At 32.2% G+C, this 24,005-nt stretch overlaps 1 protein-coding gene across 1 annotated transcript in view; it reads right to left on the reverse strand.

The window, feature by feature from the left end:
• The window catches only part of LOC129221004 (AP-3 complex subunit beta-2-like), a 77,958-nt gene that overhangs the window by 47,191 nt on the left and 6,762 nt on the right, over positions 1-24,005 (reverse strand). Inside the window, 7 exon segments of the mRNA XM_054855439.1 lie at positions 55-237; positions 1,405-1,471; positions 2,847-3,007; positions 7,447-7,542; positions 7,627-7,701; positions 18,685-18,760; positions 20,577-20,747. Of these exon segments, the coding sequence (XP_054711414.1) occupies positions 55-237; positions 1,405-1,471; positions 2,847-3,007; positions 7,447-7,542; positions 7,627-7,701; positions 18,685-18,760; positions 20,577-20,701 (783 nt within the window). The 5' untranslated portion in view covers positions 20,702-20,747.

Genomic DNA, 24,005 nt, shown 5'->3' on the forward strand with positions numbered 1-24,005 from the left:
AAAATAATTTGAAACAAGTACAAATAAAGTAAAATTGGACAGAATGAAACATACGTCTTTGTTTGGATCAGCAAACTGTGTACGTGCATAACGTATCAGCATATTCATGATAACAACTTGACCCCATTCTTCAACATCTACCAAAAGATTGCACAACTTTCTATAATTTTTATGAATTAAATCAATTCTTTCAGGACAAACTTCTTCAAATGCCATCACTGCACTGCCCATGACTAACTGAAATCAGATTTTAAAAATTCAATAAAAATAGGTGAGCATTTATTATATTACAGTATATTCGGGCAACAAAATAGAAATACTTCATGCTGAGAGCAAGGTTAATAAACATAGCAAGCTCACTATTTGTGGTTTATTGACATTATAACAATTAAGCATTAAATTTTAATTTATATAACTTTCACTTTTACTGGAATGAGAATTTCAACAGTAGGTACAACAAACTAGCAAAAAATCATGGGATTTGTAACACTTGACATTTAAATTTTTATGTTTCTTGCGGAAAAGCAGGATACCTAATCAGAGGTTCAAGTACTCTATTTGCATATTGAAAATTTCAATTAATTTGTTAAAAGTTGAATCAGTTTTTGCTGAAAGGGCATAAGTCAACCTTTGAAAAGTGTTGACTTATACCTTTTTAACAGAAAAGATTTTCAATTATGATTAAATTATTTCCTATGATTGGGCTACAGGAAAGTCCAGTTTATTATGAAAAACACGAATAAAATTCAAAAGAAAGTTCTAGAAACAAGTAAAATGATATAAACAGCTTTCCCAAATACTGATACCAAAACAACAAACTAGCGGAAATCTTAGGATTTATAACACTTGACATTTAAATTTTTATGTTTCTCGTGGAAGAGCAGGATACCTAATCAGAGATTCAAGTACTCTATTTGCATATTGAAAATTTCAATTAATTTATTAAAAGTTGAATCAGTTTTTGTTGAAAGGGCATAAGTCAACTTATGAAAAGTGTTGATTTACACCTTTTTAACAAAAAAGGTTTTTAATTACGATTTAAATTATTTCCTACGGTTGGGCTACAGGAAAGAGTCAGTTTATTATGAAAAATGTGAATAAAATTCAGAAGAAAAATCTAGAAATAAGTAAAATGATACAAACAGCTTTCCCAAATACTGATACCAAAATTTGATTAAGATTTAAAATATAACATCTGAATGTGGATGTTTGTTGCCTATACAAAAAATAGTAAAAGGTTTAGATTATCATTAACATTTATAATACCATAACATTTTTCTACACACATAAGAATTATTACCCACATTAAGACTACAAGTATTAGGTAAATATAGAGAATTACATCGTAAAATATATAAAAACCATAGCCTGACATGTAACATGCAACACATATATTCTACTTACTGTTGTTTTATCAGAAAGAAGTTTCTCAAGTACTTCTATTAGTTGATCTTTTTGCTCAATGTCCAAACTAAAATAAAAAACAGCAATTGGTGCACTTTGTAATCATACCAAATGTTTTATCAGCATATTGTATTTGGATCAAGAAAATTCACAGTGCTACATGTAAGCTTGAGAATTATTCAAACTAAACACAGCAATTTTGAAATTGACACGCAAATTCCAAAGCAAATAAGCAAATTCATCAAGCCCAAGGAGTCCCCTGCACGATTCAAGAGATTAAGACCTACTTAAATCAAAATGGTATTTGGGAATAATATCAATTTAAAATCAACTATCATTAACTTGTCCTGTAATGCAATCTGAATAAATTTATTCCTTATCCCTGTTGCACAAATTTACAGGAAATTGAATGCTGGGTAAAAGAAATATAATTTATATTTTAAATTATTTAATTTGACCTACCAGTTTGTGATTCAAGGAAAAATACAATAACCAAGTAATTTATTTTTTTAAGGGGGTATTCTAGTCTAGAGGCTTAATTTTAAGGTGATTTTACAGGCGTAATAGAAAAAAAAAAACAGCATCTAATTTCACTATCCATTTTTATGAGTTTTTTATTAATACTTTAAAAGTATAAAAATGCATAATAGTTGAAAAAAAATTCAAAATTGTAGTTGGAGGAGACTAGCAAAGTGGGGACTCTAAAAAAGCGGGGGGGGGGGGGGGGAGTCTCCTGGTTGACATGATTCCAATCCTCCAGGTGATCTGAAACATAAAGTTAAGGTTAATTCTTACTAAACAAGGATGTAAAATTGTTTGGACGTAGCCAATTTGAATTTTTTTTCCCACAAAATGCCGTCTTTTTGAGAAAAAAAAGTTCATTTTTTGGCTCCTTTTTTGAATTTTAGTGTTTTTTTTTTAAATAATAAAAATCAAAAATTTCAAAAACCACATGTGGGGACAATTTTGATATATTTGGTAAGAAAGTCTGTACCAAATTTCAGTAAATCGATGTATTAGAACTTGAGATATCTTGTCAACCGTATTGAAAAAAAAAGTTTCAAGAAAAACGCTTTTAGAGTTTGCAGTCTCATTTCAGCAAAAGAGTTATTGCAACAAAATTAACTGTAACTCCACAAATAATTTGAATTTTCATAAATCTTCTTAGAAACTTATTCTTAAAGGTCTAAACTCTGAGAATATGAAGGGGAAAAAAATCAATTTTTTTGAATTTCTAGACTAGAATACCCCTTTAAGCAATTGCACATCATTGAACCACATTAAAACTGATTAGAAGAAATATGTGGCAATACATAACAAATAAATAAATATTAGTGAAGTATTTAAATAAAATTGAATCTGAGAAATGTGAGTGATCCAGATCTTGAACTCAAGTACAGGTGGCTCAGCATATAAATATTACATGTCATAAATTTTCTTACTTGTATAATTTAGGAATGGCATGAGCTGCAGTTTTCCTCACGTACGGAGACATATCATTCACAGCATCTCGAATTGCTAGCATCATTATAGGTACTATCACTGGAACGCGTATGCTGGATAAAACTCTTAAAGCACTAGCTCTAATCAACTGATTAGGATCCTAGAACATCACATACATATAAATTAAAAAAAAGGTTTTATACTATTAGATACAGTAACAATATTTTTATTTTTCAAACCAGTAAAGATGTTTAAGTATGATTCATATACAGTGAAATCCCATTACAATGAACTCCCAAGGGACCGATAAAACATTTTGTTGTAACGGAATGTTCGTTGTAAGAGAATCGTCTTAAAACTTTCTTCATTTTTATAAAAATGTCAATTTTGCAAACCTGCACTCTAATATAGTTAAACCTGCAACAATTACCATTACTAATAATCTAAAATATAAGTAAACACATTATTTATTCTGAAAAATAAAAGAGAAACATATTGAGCATTCAACTTGTATTCATTGGTCATCTTCAGGACCAGATTAAGGTATAGGCTTATGGGGCACAGGCACAGGGCACCAAAGATGGGAGGACATCAAATCAGTACTGAAAGTTTTAAAAAGTAATTTCATATTGCACTTTAGCAAGATGTACTTAAATATTATATAAAACAGGAGTAATTGCGACCATAACTCAAAAATATGGAACACTGTCTAAGCAAAATAACATAACCCATTTTATTTTTTGTTCCCTTGTTTTTTCTTAGAGAACAAAAAGAAATTGCCTTAGTACAAGCTTGCCTACATTTTGTCCAAAAATTATACATGACAGCTCTAATTACTATATGAACTTCAAAAATGAATAGTGAGGCTAGAACGAAAGATTGAAAACTCTGACGCTTTCCAATGATAAAATCAGAAGATCTAGATTTTCCTCCTACAAACAAAGAATCTTGAATTACCTAAAATGTCACAAAAAGGTAAGCACCCTCCCTGATTGATGAAATAAAATTAGAGTAAACAAAAGCATAATGGTAAATTTTAGTTTTTACTCTATATTATATATCACCAGAAAAAAATACAGGACAAGGAAGCAAGTTATGAATATTCCCTTGAAACCAGGAATGGATTTTGGACTGGCTTAGGACAGGGCAGGTAGTTTTTACTGTCTAAAACTGTCCAAAAGTATGCTAAGCTAAAGGTATACAAGCTAATCAATTTGCATTTACTGCAATATTTGTGATGCACAAATATAAATATCAATAAGTTTTACTTACGAGTTTTTGAATATATTTTTTTCCAAAATATTCATGTAAAACATATTTAACTTTAAAAAATTGCCAATAACTCTATTTTACAAAAACTTCCTTATGTAACAGTTGGTAGAGTTACGAAAGGAAATTCATAACACTATCAAGACAACAAATTTCAGTTCCATTTATAACTCAAAGGAATGCTACAAAATGTGAAATATTCAGGTGCAAAAAGAAAAGGCTTAATTTTTAAAATGGTTTCTGCGTATAAGTTTTACCTGATGTTTTAACAAAAACGCTTTTTTAAATCATAGATTAAAGAACAGTAAATTGATTATTAAATTTATGCACTTAGGGGTCTGGTCAGAGGATATTTGGGTCCGTTAACGGACCCTTCACAAAAATCCGATCAACCAAAACGGACCCTTCACAAAATTCTGATAAACAAGAACGGATCTTTCACGAGTAGTTTATTGAAAGAGCAAATCTGAAAGCAAAATAAGGCATATTTCCGTGGATAAAACCAATAATTTTTGGAACCTTTTTTGAAGTCAAATTAGAAGGATCAGCTTATACAAAATCTGCTAATTTTGCAAAAAAAAAAATATATATATATATATAGTCCCTCTTGCGATGCTCCTGCAAGCGATAAATAATTGCTAACTGCCAAATCAATATAATGCTTGTTGTTTGTTTCTTGGAAAGAAATAAACAGCTGAAAATAAGTTTAGTCTTAAATAATTTTGTTTGTTTGTTTTATCACAGCTAATTAGCAGCGGTGTTGTAAACTTTTCTGAAAATGCGTTGGTAAGCACTTTTCTCCCTGCTCATGATTTAATGAACAATAATAATAATAATATGTATCTGCGAAATGAACTTAGAACTGCAAAGGGATAGTAAGGGTTGGGAAAAAATATGATCGCTTCAGATAGGGTTACCAACTTCAAAATTATCGCCATTTAGCGTCTGGCGTTAAACCTTTATAATGACTTGATTAGAAAATATTCTCATCATTTTACCAGCTTGTCAAATATTTGCATTTTTATGTTGCTGTGCGATGTTTAACTGTTATTTTTGGAGAAAATTATATGGGTTTGATTTTTCGATGCTAACAAGGATGATTAACTTTAAATAAACTGTTTTACTTGCCGTTTTTTTTCTTTAAATGTCTACATTTTGAAAAATACAATCTTTTAACATCCGATATAAGAATCATATTTGGTTCTTTTTTCAAGCTAACTTCGCTTTATTAGGATGCAAATAAATGAAAAGTCTCTATTTTTGCTAGAACACGCATTTCAAGTTTTTAAAGCAAAATTCCATTTTCTTTAGGAGTCAAAAATTAAAATGCTGAATCGATGGTTTAATTTTATTTTTGCTTCAACTGTGTCCACAGATATTAATGATATGTTTATCATAGGACTCTAAAATGCAATTTAAAAATAATTTTATCAGAAATATTTCTTTTACAAGCCATTTTTATACTTTTGATGCCTTCACTTTGAGAATTGCGATCTCTTTACATCCGCTATGGGAACCCGATTTTTCAAATTTTTGATGTTTACTATGTCTTGTTAAAAGGTAAACAAATAAAATATCTATTTATTTTTGTTGAAATCATGGAATTTATAAGTTTTAAACGAAATTCTGTGCTTTTTAAGAGTGTGTTGGGTCGAACAGTTAAATGCTGAACCCTTGTCTGAATTTTTTTGTTACAATTATTTTAAATACCATAAAGAAATATTTCTAGTTTAATTTAACATAATGCAGAATGATAGATAAATATTTATACTTGAGAGAGCGATGCCGCCCTGCCAAATACTAGAAAAACACCCCAGAATGATATTCTCAACATAGAAGAGGAAAACACTACTTTAAGTTTAAATGATGCAGTTTGTACCCACTCTAAATTCTAAAATTTCGATTTAACATTTTTTTTTTTTTGCAAAATTATTTGATTTTTACAAAATTAATTCATTTTTCACAAAATTATTATTTTTTTTTTCACAAAAAACGGACCCTGTGAAAAGTCCTGGACAGACCCCTGGCATTTATATTTTCAAACTTGAGCAATTTCAGTTTTAAATTCATATTTTTAATATAATACATTTTGTAACTACAAAAAGGTGTCATTTATTGCATTTAAGTCAATTATTGCACTATATTTTGAACACTTTCTTTTGCACACATGAGTAAATGTCGAAAAATTTGGTTATTATTATGAAAAAAAAACTCATGTGTACAAATTGAAATTTTTAATGAAAAATTCCACTTCGATGTAACTAGATTAGAATCAGCTGTATAAATTAGCTATATACATATATTTATATTTGAATGTGCACCATTGAATAAATATTCAATATAAACCATAACTTTGACACATTTCGTTCTGTTTTTGATATTTTCTCACAAAATATAGTTTTGGTCTGGATGGTAAAAACCATCGCTTTTACCGTGGTTTTTACCGGCAAGGTCCAAAACCTTGCCAACCCTATTTGAAACTTTTTTAGTTTTTTCATTGAAATGCTGTGTAATAATATACAGGGCGTCTTTTAATTAACCTACAACTTTAAACTGAAATAACACAAGAATTGTTACAGATAGCACTCAATAAAAACTTTTTTTATTGAAATGAACATCAAAAAGAAAAATAAATCAGAAAGCTTTCATAATGAGAACCTTCAGAGGCAATACAGTGGCGCCACCTAGTTATGAAGTCACCAGGAACTTGTTCAAGTGTTCTTTTTTAACACTTGCAACTGAGTCAGTTATGGACTTCTTGAAGCTATTGAGGTCATTTGGCTTCTTTGTTTACTCTAGGTTGTTCATGAGACCCCAAAGATAGAAGTCCCACGGTTTTATATCCTGTGAACACGATGGCCAATGCAATACCCCAGGATGGTTGTTCGGGTTTTGGTAAGCAATAACCCAGGCTCCAAACACAGTTAATAATATCAAACACTCTTCACCACATAAATACCAATTTTGACAATGAATATACGGTCTTCAGTTGAATATCGCACTTTGGGAGACAGTTTCATAATGGCGTGAAACTATTTCCTTTTGTAGTCTCCGCCACTGCATTAATTAGCAGAGCCATCTAGTGAGTCTCTGCAAAGTTATTTCATTTTCAAACTGTAGATTAATTAAAAGACCACCCTGCATTATTACTACATTTAAAAAAAATAATATTGCTCTCCATAAATCTGTATTAGTTATATTCAAAACATTTAATAGAAAGTTTTGACTGTAGGTCTTTTCTTCATTTATACATCATTTTACAACTACATCAGTCAATTGGAAGTTGTTTAAGAGCGTTATTACTACACACACACATATAAAAATTAATACCTTTAAAGCTCTTTGAAAGGTACTTATTGATAGAAGAGCTAAATCTTGCTGTTCCTCGGCATATCTTACAAGATAGACATACACAAGTTTCTTAACCTAAAAATGTAAAAACATTATTTAGATATTTCTTTGCTGCAAAATTATTGTAAAATAATTAAATTAAAAAAAATGAACTCGTACTTCAATGTTTTTGGATACAACATTTTTCACTACAGCTGGAAATAGGTCTGAGGCATCTTTTCCTTTTGCGACCATCTAAATGAAAATAAAAAAAATGCTATTAAACGCTACATCATGAATTTAGAACATGCTCAGTTATGACAATGCTATATTAAATCGTAGAAAAACATCACAACAAATTTTTTTTAATAAGACACAGAAGAGTCATTATTAGAAAATCAACTCGAAGCTTAAGCAGTAAGTTACCAACACGATATTACATTGTGTTGTATATTATGTATCAGTATATTGTATATTAATTGTAATAACAATTACAAAAAGGGCTAAGGCAGAACTACATGCAAAATACAGACAGCTCGGTTATCACATCCAGAGACTGCAGTTTTGTTCTTCTTATGGACTCATGAGTCTGGAATAGTAAATAACTGAGCTGAAGGCAGATGTCATCTCAGTGAAACATCAAACTGGTAGACAAATCAAATTTGTCTCATCAGTAAGAGTCCGTAGCCAAGGTGTGGTTCAACTCGTAAACTGAAGGCCAAACTTAGGTATAAGCAGTAAGTTACCAACCCTTAAGCCAGGGCTAAGGCCAGGAGTAATAGTGGACTCAAGTAAATTTTTCTAAAGACGCGTGAACTTTTCTGAAACTTGAGAAAGCTCGACAACCTTCAATGTACTAACTGGCTTTTGATGCAAAGGAAAACTTTGAAGACTGGGGTGCAAATGATCATGTGTTATGGAACAAGAGAGTTCTTTGAAAACAATAATGCAAGAAAGAGACATAAAGACAGTTTAAAGCAAATTTTAAAAAATCTTTGGTGTTGCAGAGAAATTCTTTTAAAAGAAAAAAATTAATATGTGTGAATTATTCTAATTTTTTGCACAAATTTGTCTTTTACGAGCACTCTGTTGTAAACAGTATGTACTGTTGTCGATTTGTGCTCGCTATAAATGAGTTTGACAATACAATGCTTACTTTGATAGTACAAAAAAGAGTGATTTCCTAATTCTAAAACTAAATTCAATAATTTTGTAACTTTTATACATGAATATTTTCCTTATGATATTTTTTAAAGCATGAATACCATAATTTATATGAATAAAACAGAGAATATATGTGTGTATGTATGTTTTCTATACAAATCTGCAGTTTACATCGGATCTTGGCCAAATTTGGCAGGGATGCACATGGGCACAAGAGAAGGAACGAGGTGGGAGGGGGGTTTAAACATTAAAAAATACCGAACCTTTCGAATTTTAATTTTAGGACCCGAAAATGGAATTAAATAGCTCTTTCTACTCAAAATAATTATCCAATTTTCATGATTTAAGTCCTACAAGAAAGCCTGTGAAAAATACCAAGTGCTGATTCTTTCAAATTAAAAAAAAAAAAAAACCAAGGCTGTGAAAGCACCGGGAAAAAAAGTAATATGCATTTTTAAGCCTAATGGAACAACAGAATCAAATCGAAAACTTATCGTTTGTTAAGGAGCTCAATTTAAATTAGTATGAATAAACACATTGAAAATAAAGATTTGTTGCCATTTTTTTTCTCGACTGGGTCATTCCATGTCAAATCAACCACAAAAATGGGATTTTAACACCCACCGTCTCGGAATTTGATCAAACTTGGTATACTTCATCCCTTTATGGTTACAAGCAACCCCCTAATTTTTTTTCTTTCAATATCAATGCGTTTTGATTTTATAGCCTTTTGAAATTTGGCGATTTTACATTTTTTTGTCATTTTCGAGTCACTCAAACTGAGGTGTTATTGTTTATGAAAATAAATTATTTCTTGATAACTAATGCTATAATCTTTTTGAAAATTTTTACACAAAATAGGAAGACTTTGAACATGTTGATAAAAAATATCTTAAAAATCTTAGTTTACACAATTTAAAAAAAAAAAATTAGAAAATTGAAAATATTGAATTTTTTTTTCAAAAAAAAGGTGTTGGCAAAATTCTGGTTTTCAACAAGAGGGTCAGTTTTAAAATTCATGATTTTTTTTTTAAATGATCATGAATATGTACCGTAATTTCCGGTAGACGCGCCGCGGCGCTTACGTGTTTAAAAGTTAAATTTTATGAAGTGCGGCGTTTCTACCAATGCGGCGATTGTGATCAACATTTTTTTTTTCATGCCGCTCAGTTTATCATTCAGCCATTCTTCCCTCCCGTTTCTAAATCGCTAACGCAAGCACGAATCCGACGTTCAAGGACGAAAAACACCGATCTCAACGTTTCCCTGCACTTGGCATCTTGCCATCCTTTGTCTTTTCTCTACTTCGTTTTTGTTAGGATTACCAGATCCGGTTAAAACTCGCCAAACAAGCTCCTTTTTGCAACAGATGGCGATCTAAAATTTCTTAACTGCTACTTTGACCGGATATTTTCCGAAATTTGAAGATCTTTTTCTTTTTCCAGTTTGGAAACAAATGATCTAAAGTATTTTTTTATACTGAAAAACAGCGTTCAAAAGTGAGCCATTTATTTTTTTAAAATTATTTAACGCACGACTTATATGCCTTGCGCTGCTTTTCTGGAAACTTTTATTTTGAAGAATTGGCAACACTGTGGAAACTTGTCTCGGCGATTTTTTCCTCGATTCTCCATTGCGACACGTGCAACGTTCTTCTTTTTTGCTATATTTTGATTTTCTTGCTCTTGCTTTGCTTAAGTTATGGCTCCCAAGCGCTACAAAAGCTACACCGCTAGCTTTAAGTTGAGTGTTGTTTCCCGAGCGGAAGTTATCGGGAATAGAGCTGCCGCACGAGAATTTGAAGTCGACGAGCGGTGTGTTCGCCGGTGGCGAGGAGAGAAAAAAGATTTGGAGAGGATGCCTAAATTAAAAAGGGCGAAAAGAACCGGCACCGTCAAGTGGCCTGCATTGGAGGACGCACTGGAGGCATGGATTATGAAGCAGCGAGAAGATGGATTGCCAGTATCGACAATCAGGATACGACTGCACGCGAAAGTCTTAGCTCGCGAAATGAATCTTGAAAATTTTGTTGGGGGACCGTGCTGGTGCTACCGATTTATGCGGCGTAAAAGAATTTCGGTGCGTGCCAAAACGACTGTCGGGCAAAAGCTGCCAAGCGATTGGGAGGAAAAGAAAGAAACTTTCTTAAGCTATGTGCGGGAAAGAATTGAGGAAAATCAACTTCTTCCCTCACAAGTTTTCAACATGGACGAAGTACCCCTGACCTTCGACTGTCCACCAAATAAGACCGTGGATCGAACAGGGGTACGAACTGTGCCTATAACGACCACAGGCCATGAAAAAACGGCCTTCACGTGCGTGTTAGCTTGTGCGGCTAACGGAGAAAAGTTGAAGCCGCTCCTCATCTTTAAGCGGAAGACACTTCCAAAAGGGAATTTCCCTTCCGGCGTAGAAATCTGCGCGAATGAAAAAGGGTGGATGTGCGAGGACATCATGCACCGGTGGCTCGAAAGAGTGTATCAGCGCCGGAAAGGCTCATTTTTTCAACCCAAGGGGTTACTAATAATGGATTCGATGCGCTCCCACTTAATGGATTCCGTTAAAATCCACTGTAAGAAACTGTCAACCAGTTTAGGTATAATCCCTGGCGGGTTGACGAAGGTTTTGCAACCACTAGACATTTCAGTCAATAAAGCGTTCAAGGGGGAAATTCGCAAGCAGTGGGAAAAGTGGATGAGTGACGGCCTCCATACATTTACGAAAACCGGGAAGATGCGCTCCGCAACTTATGAGGAAGTTGCCCAATGGGTGAATAATGCCTGGGACGCTGTAAAGGTATCGGCGATCCTGTCGGGTTTTACCGCGGCAGGCATTTATGATAAAAGCTCGCCCTCATCAAGTGTTGAAAACGATAGTGATGGGGATGAAAGTGATGATGTAGATGATTGTGATATTGATGATGAACTGTTATGTAATTATCTTTTTGTCACTGATAGTGAAGAATCAGACTTTGAAGGATTTTGATGAAAATGATCAATATTTATTTATAGTTTTGTATTTATTTTATGATTTATTGATTGCTTTATGTGTAATAAATGTTCTCTTTTGATATTTCAATGTTTCATGCTGTTTTTGCTTAGTTGTGATTAACTTATGGATAAAAAGGTAGGTTGTGGATTTTTTTTCTGTTTAATATGTATACGTACTTATCATCCAAAACTTTAATCTACTTTTTATATATCATTTTGTTCCAAAAGCGTGCTTTTTCTACTTTTTTATGTTGTCTAAAGTGTCTTAATAATAATGGTTCACGGGAATTTTAGCCGCGGCGATTACGGTGATGCGGCGATTCTGAGCATTTTTCTTTCCCCCCACTAAAGGTCAAGATTTACGGTCGCCACTCGCCACGTGGCGACTCAGTTTACAAAATTGGCGACCCCAAAAAATTTCTACAGTCGCCAACTTTTTTGGGGGTTATTTTTATTTTAGATCCCAAGAAAAGAATTCCACACCACTCCACAGATGCATCAGTACAATAAGGATTCACGGATAGAGACCGTACTCCGACCGAATGTTGTTTATTTTACAAAGCTTGCATGTCCTTTCTTACTGCCTGCCTGTATGTTGGTTATTTTACGTTGCTTGAATGTTCCTCTTACGCGATTCAGGCCATGTAAAAAAAGCAAGAATACAGTGAATTAGGAAGCCATTTGCACAAGATTAGACCGTTTGCTCCTTTGTCTTGACTCTGTTTTTAAAGTAATTAGCGTACTTTAATCATGATTTCAAGAAGAAATCATTATATTTTAGATTATATTTCAGATAAATTTTGATTATGCCTTCAAAGTAATTACCTTTTCACGTTTTTAGTTTAGTTGCTCAAATGGTATATTAAATTCAAACTTTATTTTTTTACATCGTATTATACACCGCATCGGATCATACGAAGCTTTTTTTTTCTTCAGGCCCATTTTAGAACCTGCAGATTATAGGCCGCCCGCGGATAATACGCAGAAAAATATGGTTATTAAATTTACAGGGTTCGTACGCTCCGAGAAAACCTGAAATTGTCAGGGAAAATGACATAGTTAAAAATGTCAGGGAAAAAGCAGGGAAATTTCAAATTTTGCCCCCAAAAAAATTTTTCCCAGGGAATTTTGTACCTTGAGTTCTAATCTTTGTTTTTATTAATGTTTCCTGGGGGAAAAAAAAGTGTAAAAGTTTTGAGGCAAAATGACGCTGGCAATAAAATAAAAAAGACGACCCCCCCCCAAAAAAAGTTTAGTTGCTCAAATGGTATATTAAATTCAAACTTTATTTTTTTTACTTCGTATTATACACCCCCTCCGATTATACGAAGCTTTTTTCTTTCTTCAGGCCCATTTTAGAACCTGCAGATTCTAGGCCGTCCGCGGATAATACACAGGAAAATAGCTGGAATTGTTAGGGAAAACGACATAGTTAAAAATGTCAGGGAAATTTCAAATTTTGCCCCCCAAATTTTTTTTCCCCAGGGAATTTTGTACCTTAAGTTCTAATCTTCGTTTTTATCGATGTTTCCTGAAAGAAAAAAAATGTAAAAGTTTTGAGGCAAAATGACGCTGGCAATAAAATAAAAAAGGCGACCCCAAAAAAAAAACTTCCGTGGACGCCATTTTTGCCCCTCAATAGTTCCAAAGAAAAAATTTCCTAGGGTGAACAGGAATAACGCACAAATTTAATGGGAGAAGAACATTTTCCTGCTTCTAAAGCACAAGCCTGCGGATAGTAGGGTCAATTGGGAAAATCGTTTTTTTAATCGAAAATTCTTTTCAGCTACGATTGAAACGTAGTCGCCATATTTGGTCATTCATAAGATGGAAGTAGACACAAATGCTTAAATGCCTAAGTTTCCAAAAACAAAGCGGAATTGGATGTTTTCTTTAGCTGCAAACTAATTAAAACAACGCAAAATGTGCCACAACTTGTTTTTTTTTTTTAATTTTATTTTAAATATGTAATTTTTTTGAGAAATGAAAAATTTTGTTCTTAAAACTTAATTTTATCCTCATTGCCTTGGACGCAAATGTGCTAAAAACTTTTCAACAGAATTGTAGTTTCAGGAAGATTTACTATTTTTAAATTGTTTTCATGCTACAAATTCAAAAAATTATTTCTTAATTTTTGTCGTAGCCGCCATATTTGGTCATTTCCAAGATGGCAGTACACAAGACTTTTTAAGTGCCTAAGTTTCCGAAAATGGCATTGGATATTTATTGCAATGCGAACTATTGATAACAACGCAAAATGTGCCCTTTGTTTCTGGGTAATTCGTAATTTTTTTCTGGAAAAATGCAAAATTTTATCTTTATAACATTTTTTTTATTCTAATTGATTTAGACGCTTATGTGCTAAAAACTGACTATTTTGTCTTATAATTGTAGTTTTTTAAGGATAAATTATTATTTATAACTACTTTTATGCTACAAATTCAAAAATCTACTCATTATCTTAAATTTTTTACTTAGTCGCCATATTTGGTCGTTTGTGAGATGGAAGTGGACAAAATTTACAAAAACATAATTAGATGTTTATCTCAATGTCTATTGAAAGCAATGTCTATTGAAAGTAAATGTGCAAAAAAGAAAATTTTTAATTTTAATGCAAGCATCTTTTATATACAAAAGGAAAAAAAAGATTATTGGCATTGACCTATGATCGACGGATGTTGACTTTTGTTAGAATGCATTATATGGTATGCCAACCGACGCAACAAAGTTAATCACATTTATACTGAAAAATAACTTTGTACTTTGCTCAATATGTTTTGTGTTACATACTAATACGAAAATAAAAAGAAGAATCGTAAACCAATAGCGGAGAAAGATTGCTGCCGATTACAGCAAAATGCTAGTATGCATGACATGTGGCATCATAGAAACGTTAAAATAAGTTGAAAGTACTTTGTTTTTAACAAATGGTAAACAAATAAAAACAATTTTGAACAAAATGTTTTAAAAAAAAAAGCTTAAACTGTGACAGAATTTTAAAAAAAAAATCGCTATTTTTTTGTTTTATTTTTTTTTATTTTACAAGCGGAACAGTTTCAGTTCTTACGCATTGCTACTTTGAACAGTTTTGACTATTTTGAAAATATTGTTACTTAAAACTTAATTTTGAATGAAGTGAGTTACCTGGAATTTTCTAAAAAATAACCTAGAAAAGCCAGGGAATTTTTTACTACCAAAAGTGTATGAACCCTGTACTTTTTTTAAATTCTCTTTCCAAAACAGTTTTATGTTTTGCTTTAAATATTGTTCTGAAAGTATGAAAAAAAAAGAAAAAAGACACACCATAGTGTATGTTTTTTTTTTTTTTTTACATAAACCGTCGAAGGTCGTTCCGATCCTATTTGATTCCCAATTAACTCAAACAGCCTTTATTCTGAAAATCGTCAAATAGGAAAACAAACAAATTAATTTAAAACTGGAAAAGGCAACTTGTTTTTGACTGCTCAAAGCCCCCCCCCCCCCCATCCCGTTTTATCACTCCTTTGCCATAGTCAATGTTCCTGTTCCATGTTGTCCCATAAATCCTGTTTTTCATTAAAAATCCTGTGCATCATTAAAAATAGAAAGAAAAAAAACTATATTTCTATAAACTATATCTTATATTTCTGCTGTAATGTGGACGCTAATACTCGCGATCGATTAGGAATACGTTCCATTGAAAATCGTTTAAACATCCGGGGCTAGTTTCTATTTATTCGAATAACTATTGTAATTTTTTAATCATCAATTGCATCAGATTAAAATATAAGCCAAATATCCAGTCCTTTGATCGTTTTCCTTTCTTAGTCATTATGACATGGCGACGCTGCGTATGGAACGTAGTCGCCATGTTTGGTCATACTCTTAGTTCAAATAATGCAAAAAGATTTTTTTTTTTTTGGAAATATATTCTTGGTAAATGACAAATTGTATATTACTGGAGGAGGTGTGTAGTTAAATATCTTTATGACAAAAAAAAAAAAAAAACAATAACCTTAATTATTGAAAAAATTCAAATCATAGGTTTATCTAATATTTTTTCTATTCCCTTCGTGATAATTTTCTTACAATTAATTCTTTTCATTAAACTAGTTACCTGAAAAGTGCATGTTGATTTTTACTGCAATGGTATTTGCAATGATTTACAAAAAGATTTTCAAGGAATTTGTTATTGTTTTAATGGGAAATTCTTTTTTTCACTGTGGGACCATGGTACTGTCTACACTACTTTATTTTTGGTTTAATGATTTTTTTTTCTTATGAAACTTTAAAATGGGTGGAATGAACCATTTGCTTCAGGAGCTCCCAACCTTCACCCAATGCCTCTTATATTTCCGTGATTAATATAATTTATATTTCTTGTTAGCATTCCTTTAGCATCACTTTCATAATATTTGTTCAAAAAATACAAATTGAAATCCCCCCTCCCCAACTCCCATTTTCGTACTAGAGTGCTGTTTTCGAAACCCGGTAAAACTGGTGGCCACCAAGTTTTTTGCGTCTAGTGGCCATTGGCCACTTGAAAATTTTCTAAATCTTGAGGTCTACCCCCCACACACTTTTTTGGGGGTGCGGCGATTACGCCGATGCGGCGTTTCTTCCGGAAATTACGGTACTCTAACTTATCCAATGAAAAACATTAGGGGACTTTAAGGGATTCTGCCCCTCCCCCCTCCTCCCCACATTCTGGAAAAAAAAAAAAAAAGTATAAAACATCATACAATCACTTCCATATTCTTAAATATGACAAAAACTCAAATACACAGTGTGTTGAATAACTAACTCAATTATAAAAAAAAAAAATATTTAAGCTTCTATTTAATTTGAAATAGTTTAAAATATATGTATGTCAAATCAACCACAAAAATGGGATTTTAACAACTACAATCTCGGATTTTGATGAAACTTGGTATATTTCCTTATTTTGTGGTTAAAAGCAACCCCTGGTTATTTTTTTGTTTCAATCTCAATGTATTTTGATTTTATAGACTTCTGAAATTTTTCGATTTTGCATTTTTTGTCATTTTCAAAGACACTAACTGAGCTGTTGTTAATGGGGAAAAAAATGTTTCTCAGCAACTTATAATATTTCGTGAAATACACCGCCAGCTCAGTCATTTCCAGCCGAGGAATGCAGTTTCGTGCTTATTAGCACTCATCAGCCCGGCATAGGAAAGTGACTGAGCTGGAGATGGAAAACCTCTTAAGGAAGCCAAGAGTGCGAAACAAACTGGTAGCTAATATATAATTAGCAGACCAGACGAGTGACCGAAGCAATGGTTCAGTTCAACTCGAAGATTGAACGCGAGGCAAGGTACATATATTCAGTAAATTACCGCCCATTAGTCAAGGCTAAAGCAGAAATATGTGAAATACACCGCCAGCTCAGTCAATTCCAGCCGAGGGCTGCAGCTTCGTGCTTATTAGCACGCATCAGCCCGGCATAGGAGTGACTGAGCTGGAGGTGGAAAACCTCTTAAGCCTAGAGTGCCAAACCTACTGGCAGCTAATGCAGAATTAGCACTGACCAAACGAGTGACCGAAACAATGGTTCGGTTCAACTCGAATATTGAAGGCAAGGCAGGTATATTCAGTAAGGTACCGCCCTATAGCCAGGACTAAGGCAGAAATACATGAAATACACCGCCAGCTTAGTCAATTCCAGCCGAGGACTGCAGCTTCGTGCTTATTAGCACTCATCAGCCCGGCATAGGAAAGTGACTGAGCTGGAAATGGAAAACCTCTTACGGAAGCCAAGAGTGCGAAACAAACTGGTAGCTAATATAGAATTAGCAGACCAGACGAGTGACCGAAGCAATGGTTCAGTTTACTGAATATACCTTGCCTCCCGTTCAATCTTCGAGTTGAACCGAACCATTGCTTCGGTCACTTGACGAAAAACCGACATAAGGTAAAAGGAATTTAAGAACTATGAGCTGGTATTTATAGGATTTTTAATACTTTGTATAAATTGCCTAATTATAAATTAGAATTAGATGAAAAGTTTTCATTTCTATGTTGCCCTAAATTCAACAATAATTTTTAGTATGCATAAATTGTTGTAGGAAAATTCTGAATTTTGCGATATCTTATTTTTATTGTTTATAATTAATTATTTTCAATTCATAAAAATCTTGAGTGTTTAAATGTTTACATTTAAATTCAAACACCAATGTATTTCAATATTTAAATTTTCTTTAATATGATTATTAACTAAGTTTGTAATATTGTGATCCAACTTTTTTTCATTTATCAAAATAGGGGGGGGGGCAGAATCCCTCAAAGTCCCCTAAAGATTTTCATTTTATATGTTAGCACACATGTTAATGATCATTAAAAAATATATATAAATTATTTTAATTTAGACCCTCATGCCAAAAAAAAATTGAAATTTTGACAATAATTTTTTTATTGAAAAAATTTGAAATTTTTTAGTTTGTTAATTTTTTTAAATTGCTGAATATAAATTTAGATTTTTGACATATTTTTTTCTGAAATACTTGAAATCTTAATATATAATATAAAAATTTTCAATTTTTTTTTATCTTTAGTTATTGAGAAATAATTTTTTTTGCAAACATCTGCTGTTCATTCTGAGAGAACTGTAAATGACAACTAACGCAAAATCGCAAAACTTTGAAGGGTCAAAAAATAAAAACTATTTTTAATAGAGAAGAAATACTTTAGGAGGTTACTTAGGACTATGAAAAGTAGAAGTATACAAAGTTTCATTGAAATCTGAGATGATGGGTGTTGGGTGTGGTTGAACTGACATGAAATGACCCGACTCGAATAAATAAAATGCTTGCTTTTGCATTGAGGTAAAATTTTCTCTCTCTCTTTTTTTTTCTTCTGTCAGTAGAAGATAATAAGGGATTTTAATTGTTTTTATGGAGGGTTGCATTTAATTTATTTGGGACTTTTTGATTTGCCATTAACAAAATTTTACAGTATTTCCCCCCCCCCCTATTATTAAGCCTAATTTTGTACACTTGACACAACTTTTATTTTCAAGGGAGACCGTGCAAAGCCGGGCAACACAGCTAGTAATGTTATAAAGTAACAATAATAATAGAAAACTTACTCCTATAATTCTTTTCATTGCCTCTAGTTTTAATACATCTTTATTTCCATCCAGCATGCTTTTCAGATCTTCATGTCTTGAATGCATAAGAAAAAAATACATGAAAATTACAAAATATCTAAAACAATCAAATTTAAATAAGCATATATTAAAACATTCATCTCCAAAAAACATGGGAAAATTGTGAAATATGCCTGTAATCGCGCAATTGCCAGTTTTTGCACAGTAACTGTTTGCTATGTTTTGCACCTTTGTTCTTCCTGGAAAAACTGATTTTTTCAAATAAAAAGTTATTTCACACATTACTGCTATATTGTCTTAAGCGAAGAATTAGTATTTAAAAAATGTATGCAATCCATTTTTTCCCTTTAACAGAAATGTGTGCATAATTAGCCAACTTAACTCGATCATTCTGTCACCCCAGGGGTGCAAGTGGACTCAAGTAAAATTTTCTGAAGACTGAAATTTTTGGAAGCATGGATCCCCCCCCCCCCCTCTGTAAATACTCTTCAAATATGCATACAAAAAATCATTGAAATCATTTTTAAAAAAACATTTTAAAAGTCTTTTTCTTTTTTAATATAATTTTCAGGTTTAGAATGTTAGCAGCAAAAATTTTGAGAAACGGCGATCCAAAATTTTCGAAAACGTTGGATCACAAACACCCTGTCTCACCATGAATTTTGAGTCGGATATGATTTGTGAAAATTATTAAATTAATTTTTCAACAGAAATTTGCAGGGTTTTTTTAAAAAGTTTGTTTAGTTTGTAACTCGCATTTATATGTGTGTATGTGGTAGATATATACACAATTGAACATACTCTATTAAAATTTCAACTGAAGCATATCCACTAATTGATACACCAGAAAATGCATTTTCAGTATTACGGAGAAAATTAGCAACAAAAACTTCGAGTCTCAAATTGTTGAGCAAATCTTCAGTTTTGTGACCAATTTTCAAGCATAAGACTTTTTTATGACCTTTAAGATTATTATTTATCATATATGCATTCATTTTATCTTAAACATATGATTGAAATATTCACTTGCCATGCGGCGAGTACGTAGAGAAGTAATGACTGAAAAAATGAACAATGCAACTTTTTCTTCACTTTATTTTAAAAAGAAATTTTCTTTTATTACACAGTAAAACCTGTAAAGTTGACCACCTGTCTAAGTTGACTGCTATTTTTAGGCACAGAATTAGATCTATACCATATAATTCAACCTCTATAAGGTGACAACCTGCTAAGTTGACCACTAAAGTAGTGCACCGCAAGTGGTCAACTTACACAGGTTTTACTGCACGAATTTTCTGTCTATTCATATTTTTTAGTCCATCATCTGCATCAAGCTTAATTTACCTACTGATCAATAAAATTAAATAAAAACACATTTAGTCAAAAAAATATGTTTTTATTCTTGCTTAACCTAGTTTGCATTGTGCACTATTTCAACCACAATAAAACATATCATAAACCAAAAGTAGATGCTAAAAGATTGCTGAAAGGACTAATAATAGACACTTGATTGGTGGCATAAAAACAGGCCACACATGCAAAGTATTTATGTCAACACAAAATGTTCATGATAGAACAATTATTGCATTTGCAGAAAAATTAGCCAGTAGTTTACTGCACTGGTTTGTAATCTTAAACCGAAATTCTCAGTAATATTATAACATTAATAAATAATGTAATAGGATAATATGATAATTATATATATGTATATCATAACAAAAATTTTATCCATAGAATATCTAAAAAATCAGCGGATTTACATTTTGTGCACTTTTTTTAGCACCTTGGAGCTATTAGAAAAAAGGGCACAAAATAACAATTCTGGGAATTAGTACATAAAAATTTTCAAAAAAATAATAAAACATTCATACTTTCGGTACTCTGTAGAAAAAATCCCAGTAACACCAACATCACTACTAGAAAGTTCTGTTTCTGTAGAATTTGGGGTGCGATCCCCCGCATACGCTGTTCCAGACATTGTATGAGGCAGCAGCATGCATCCACTGTATCAATATCCAGCTTTATGAATGATATATCTATGTCTGAAAAAAATATTTTTTATTGAAAAATGTTCCACCATAAAATTAAAGGTTATTAATACTAGAGATGCATCAAATATTCATTTCGTATTCAATATACTGCATATTTAGCAGAAAAACCAAATATTTGGTTCTGTCAAATAATTTCAATGTCCGGCAACCAAACAGTAAATAAACTTAAGTGTTCGATAATTAGCAAACAAACTTTTTTTTTTCACATTGAATGAAAGTTACAGTATACAGTGCCACAGTACAAAGTTGATTCAATTCAAATTGTTACTTATTAATTTTATCTCATTCAAAGCAATTTTTATTTAAGAGAAAATACTCGGATGTTTAGTTTTATTTTATTACTTTTCAATTTTCCCTTAATTTTATGATACACTATGTTACCCTTACTATTGAAAACTCATTTTAATGTGACCCAGTAAAAAAAAAAATCATAAATTAAATTTATCACTACTTAACTTTTTCTGCTAATTTTTAAAAACAAATATGCAGCCAAAAAAAAAAAAAAGGAAAAAAAATTAATTTGAATTTTGACCTCTTGAATTCAAATTATGTTTTTCGCAATCATGTGTGTGTGTGTAGGCATGTGTGTTTGTTTGTAGGGGGTATGTGTATGTGTGTTGGCATGTGTGTTTGTGTATGTGTGTAGGCATGTGTGTTTGTGTCTGTGTGCAGGTATGAGTGCCTGGGTAGTTGTGTGTATGAGTGTTTGTGTGTGGGGGGGGAATGTGTATGTAGGCATATGTGTTTGTGTCTGTGTGCAGCCATGAGTGTGTGGGTAGTTGTGTGTGTATGTGTGGGTGGGTGTCTGTATGTATGTGTAAGTATGTGTGTAGGTGTATGTATTTGTGTGTGCGTGTAGTTGTGTATGTATGTGCGTGTGTGTAGCATATGGATGCAACGTGGAGATGGCTTTTGCTATGGGAGCAGCATCATGAGGAGCCGGTCGACGGAGATGCTGCAGGGGGTGCTGGCGGGAAAATAAAATGATAGCACATCAAAACAGTCAAATGAAAGCAATAAGCAATCGTGATTGCTCAAAAAAGGAAAATGTTTGGATAAAAATTTTTGCAGTACTTTAATTTCTAAAATGTTACACCACATGAAATGTTAAATATTATTCAAAAACAACTTAATTAAAATAAATCACTGTAATTAAAGTTTAATAATGCTTTACACTTGCAGAAAAAAAAAAACCTGGTAATGTTTGAATTTCATTCCTCACTTTTAATGATGAAAAAAAACTAACATACCAGGAAATCATTTGAAAAAATTCTAACTTGTAATGATACATAAAGCAACTAGATTTTTTGTTAGTAAGGTAAATGCAAAATTCCACATTTATGACATACATGTTGCTGTGATTATCAGATGTCAAATCCCATATCAGAAGGGTCTGTGGAGAATCAAGGCGGGCCTCTAGTCAGGCCCCAAGCTATAAAATTCATTTAATTTACACTACTATTATGCTGAGATAGGCTCATTTAAAAGCCGGGTCTATAGTTACAGATTAGGCTGACATGCCTTCTCATCAGGGTTGGTAAAAAAAACAAAAACAAAAAAAAAAACGGGTTTTTTTTTTGACCCCCCCCCCCCCCTCCACCAAAAAAAATCTATTTTAAGAAAATCATAAAGATTTTATCAATTACAAATACAAAAGCGACGACCAGCAACAGGCTCTGGGCCCAGCTAGACTGGTCCTAGTCAATTTACAATCCCCAGTGAAGATCAATGGCCCTCTTAAAACTATCTACTCCCTTGCTCATTACCACCTCTCCCGGTAAACTGTTCCAAGGTTCCACTACCCTGCAATAATAATAATTTTTCCTAATATCCATGTTAGCCTGAGATTTAAATAGCTTAAAACAATGACCCCTTGTCCTGTTTTCAGTGCTTAACTTCAGCCCCGTAACATCTTTCATTTTAATAAATTTAAACAACTGAATCATGTCCCCTCGGTCTCTTCTTTGCTTAAGACTGTACATTTTTAACCTTCTAAGCCTAGAATCATAGTCTAAGTGAGAAAGTCCATTTATTAGCCTTGTAGCTCGCCTTTGAACAATTTCCAATACATTAATGTCTTTCTTAAGATAAGGAGACCAAAACTGAACAGCATACTCCAAATGAGGTCTTACCAAACTTCTATATAAGGGCAGAAGAACTTCTTTAGATTTGTTTGAAATAGATCTATTGATAAACCCAAGCATCTTATTGGCCTTGTTACTAGCAATGCTGCACTGTTGGCTAAACTTTAGATCCTGACTTATTAAGACCCCCAGATCAGTAACTTTGTCTGCCACTAATTAATTGTTAAGGAATGTTTAATGTTCATATATACCTAATTTCTTCGTAATTAATTAAACAATTAAGAGTAAAATCTTGTAATTTCATTTCCTCATGTGCAGAAATTTCTATAGGAGAATATTGTTTGAAAATCTTTAGCTATTATAAAAAGTACAGACTGAAAATGAGCCTTGGTAGAAATAATCAAAGAAAAAATTTACTGTGATTGTTCAGACATTATTATCTACAAATAACCAAGAATAAATTCTTGTAAATTTTTAATTTCCTCATAGGTATCTATGATAAATAAAAAACAAAAGTAAAATTAAAATCACACACTCTAAAACATGGAAAGTTTTCTGTAGTATTTACAAATGAGAATCACAAGTTTCATGTACATTACAGAACTTTAAAAATCGAAAGTTCAACGCATATTTTGTTTAAAGATTTTTTTTTTTTTTTTAAGTTACAAATCATGTAAATCTAATGCATCAGTGACAACCAATTATAGAAACAGGACAAGTAGGTTTTAAAAAATCATTATGTTTTTGATTTTAGACATTTCTCCTGGTTGCATTTAGGAATACAATTTTTTTATCCAAGGAAAGAAAATTAAAAGCCTTAGTTTGAAAATACGTTTTAAGATATTTTAGTAATGAAGACTCACAAAAATTAATGTTTATTGATTCTTTCACCATTTATACATGAGACTTCTTTTACTATATTGGGATAAAAAAGATTCTTTGAAAGGTGAAAATTTGGCATTATCTATTTTTTTTTATAAGAGCACTGAGCTACATATATATTGTCTGTTTTCATTATCTTACAATAAATCCAAGGCCGTATCCAGAGGGGGGGCCTGAGGGGCCCGGGCCCCCCGAAACCCAAAATGTTTTGTACCGTAAAACAGAAGAAGGTTTTTTTTTCTTTTTTAAAATTCCTATTGTCAGAAAAAGAAAATAACATTTT

Source organism: Uloborus diversus, chromosome 4, assembly GCF_026930045.1.
Source record: "Uloborus diversus isolate 005 chromosome 4, Udiv.v.3.1, whole genome shotgun sequence".
NCBI lineage: Eukaryota > Metazoa > Arthropoda > Arachnida > Araneae > Uloboridae > Uloborus > Uloborus diversus.